The sequence below is a fragment of the Populus euphratica genome, unplaced genomic scaffold, assembly GCF_000495115.2.
Source record: "Populus euphratica unplaced genomic scaffold, PopEup_1.0 scaffold230.1, whole genome shotgun sequence".
NCBI lineage: Eukaryota > Viridiplantae > Streptophyta > Magnoliopsida > Malpighiales > Salicaceae > Populus > Populus euphratica.
In genome coordinates, this window is record NW_011500083.1 from 79,963 (window position 1) to 81,895 (window position 1,933).

General features: G+C 40.8%; 1 protein-coding gene across 1 annotated transcript in view; it reads left to right on the forward strand.

Annotated features, from left to right (window-relative positions):
- Positions 1–290: 290 nt before the first annotated feature.
- LOC105108859 (glucan endo-1,3-beta-glucosidase-like) overlaps positions 291–1,933 on the forward strand; it is a 1,866-nt gene continuing 223 nt past the window's right edge. The window contains exons 1-2 of the mRNA XM_011003336.1: positions 291–430; positions 1,045–1,933. Coding sequence (XP_011001638.1) covers positions 361–430; positions 1,045–1,933 — 959 coding nt within the window. The 5' untranslated portion in view covers positions 291–360. The remainder of the gene's footprint in view (positions 431–1,044) is intronic.

Genomic DNA, 1,933 nt, shown 5'->3' on the forward strand with positions numbered 1-1,933 from the left:
GAACCTGGATCCTTGAATTTAGACACCTATCTTCAAGTTAGGCTGCTAATATTGTCTGGACACCAGACCGCAGAATTTTCAAGAGGAAAACCAGAATTAATGAAGACAAAGACGTTGTAGAAAATCAGGCATTCCACCATTCAAGGCAGATGGAACGATATTGACCTTTTCACATTTTTTTACGTGTCATCACTGTGTTTCAGTCCGCCTTGCATTGCTGACTGGGCAAGAAGTCCTAACTGATAGCAGAGCTAGGACCTCAACTCTGAACTTAATATCATCGCCATTGCTTATCCCACCTATAAATAGAGGTGCAAGGAATTGGGATTTTATAATTCATCTACACTGCAGAGTTCTACAATGAACACATTCATGGCGACGACTATCTTGCTGCTTTTTGGTTTGATGATTTCTCGCCTAACACTCTCAGGTATGTGTATGTGCAAATTTGTAATTTGTTCACAAGATGATAATTTTTAGGTAGTATTTGGCTTAATTATCATCTGTATATAATGGCTTGGATGTGCTAGAGATCAAGCTCCATCTTTGTTTGCAAGGATCCACGGAAGTGAGCATCGTGTTCAATTCTTGCACTAATTAAGGGCCTAAGGTCTTTGATATTGTCCATTGAAGTAACTTCTAGGACAACGATAAAAAAAACATAATAATAATAGAAAATCTCCAAGGTTGTATCCTTATATCACATATAATGTCAGTTATTGAGCTCTTGATCTTGTCAGGCTCCTCACTTGACTCTGAAGTTAGTCATAAACTTGAAGTCTGTTGTGAGAGGAGTAGTCAATGGACTACGTTGGTAGCATTGATTTTTTTGGCAAGGATTGCATGAATTTCATTCTGTTGATAAGCTAGTTTTTTCGGAAAATAACGTTTGTGCTTCCAAGTCCAAAGACATCAAGAGCTATTTACAGGCTATTTCTTAATCACAAACAATATTAAGAACTAGCATCATGCATATATCGCAGTACTGATGGCTATCAGTACTTCTACATCTAAACTCATCAGCATTCGGTTTATATGTTGCAGATGCACAATCCATCGGGGTTTGTTATGGAAAGGATGGAAACAATCTGCCATCTGATCAGGAAGTTGTGAGTCTTTTCCAAACAAATGTTATTGGAAGGATGCGAATTTATGATCCGAACAGAGACACACTTGAAGCCCTTAGAGGATCAAACATAGAAGTCATCCTTGGTGTCCCCAACGACAAACTTCAGTCCCTTACTGATGCCTCAGCTGCAAAAACCTGGGTTCAAGACAACGTTGTGGCATACTCATCCAATGTCAAGTTCCGCTACATTGCTGTTGGCAATGAAGTACACCCCGGAGATGCAAACGCACAATCCGTTCTACCAGCAATGCAGAACGTACATAACGCAATAGCATCCGCCAATTTACAAGATCAAATTAAGGTTTCAACAGCGATAGACACAACTTTGTTGGGCAGCTCCTACCCTCCGTCGGATGGGTCCTTTAGTACCGGTGCAAGTCCATACATAAACCCTATCATCAACTTCTTAAGGACCAACGGTTCACCACTTCTTGCAAATGTGTATCCCTACTTCAGCTACACTGACAACCCACAAAGCATTGATCTTAGCTATGCCTTGTTTACATCACCAGGTGTCGTGGTGCAAGATGGTCAATATGGATACCAGAATTTGTTTGATGCATTGTTAGATTCTCTTTATGCTGCTCTCGAGAAAGCAGGTGCCCCAAATTTGAACATTGTTGTATCGGAAAGTGGTTGGCCATCTGAAGGTGGGACTGCAGCAACGGTTGACAACGCGGGAACTTTCTACAGGAATTTGATTAATCATGCGAAACAAGGGACTCCCAGAAGATCTGGACAGGCTATAGAGACATACTTGTTTGCAATGTTTGATGAGAATCTGAAGGCAGCAGGAATTGAACA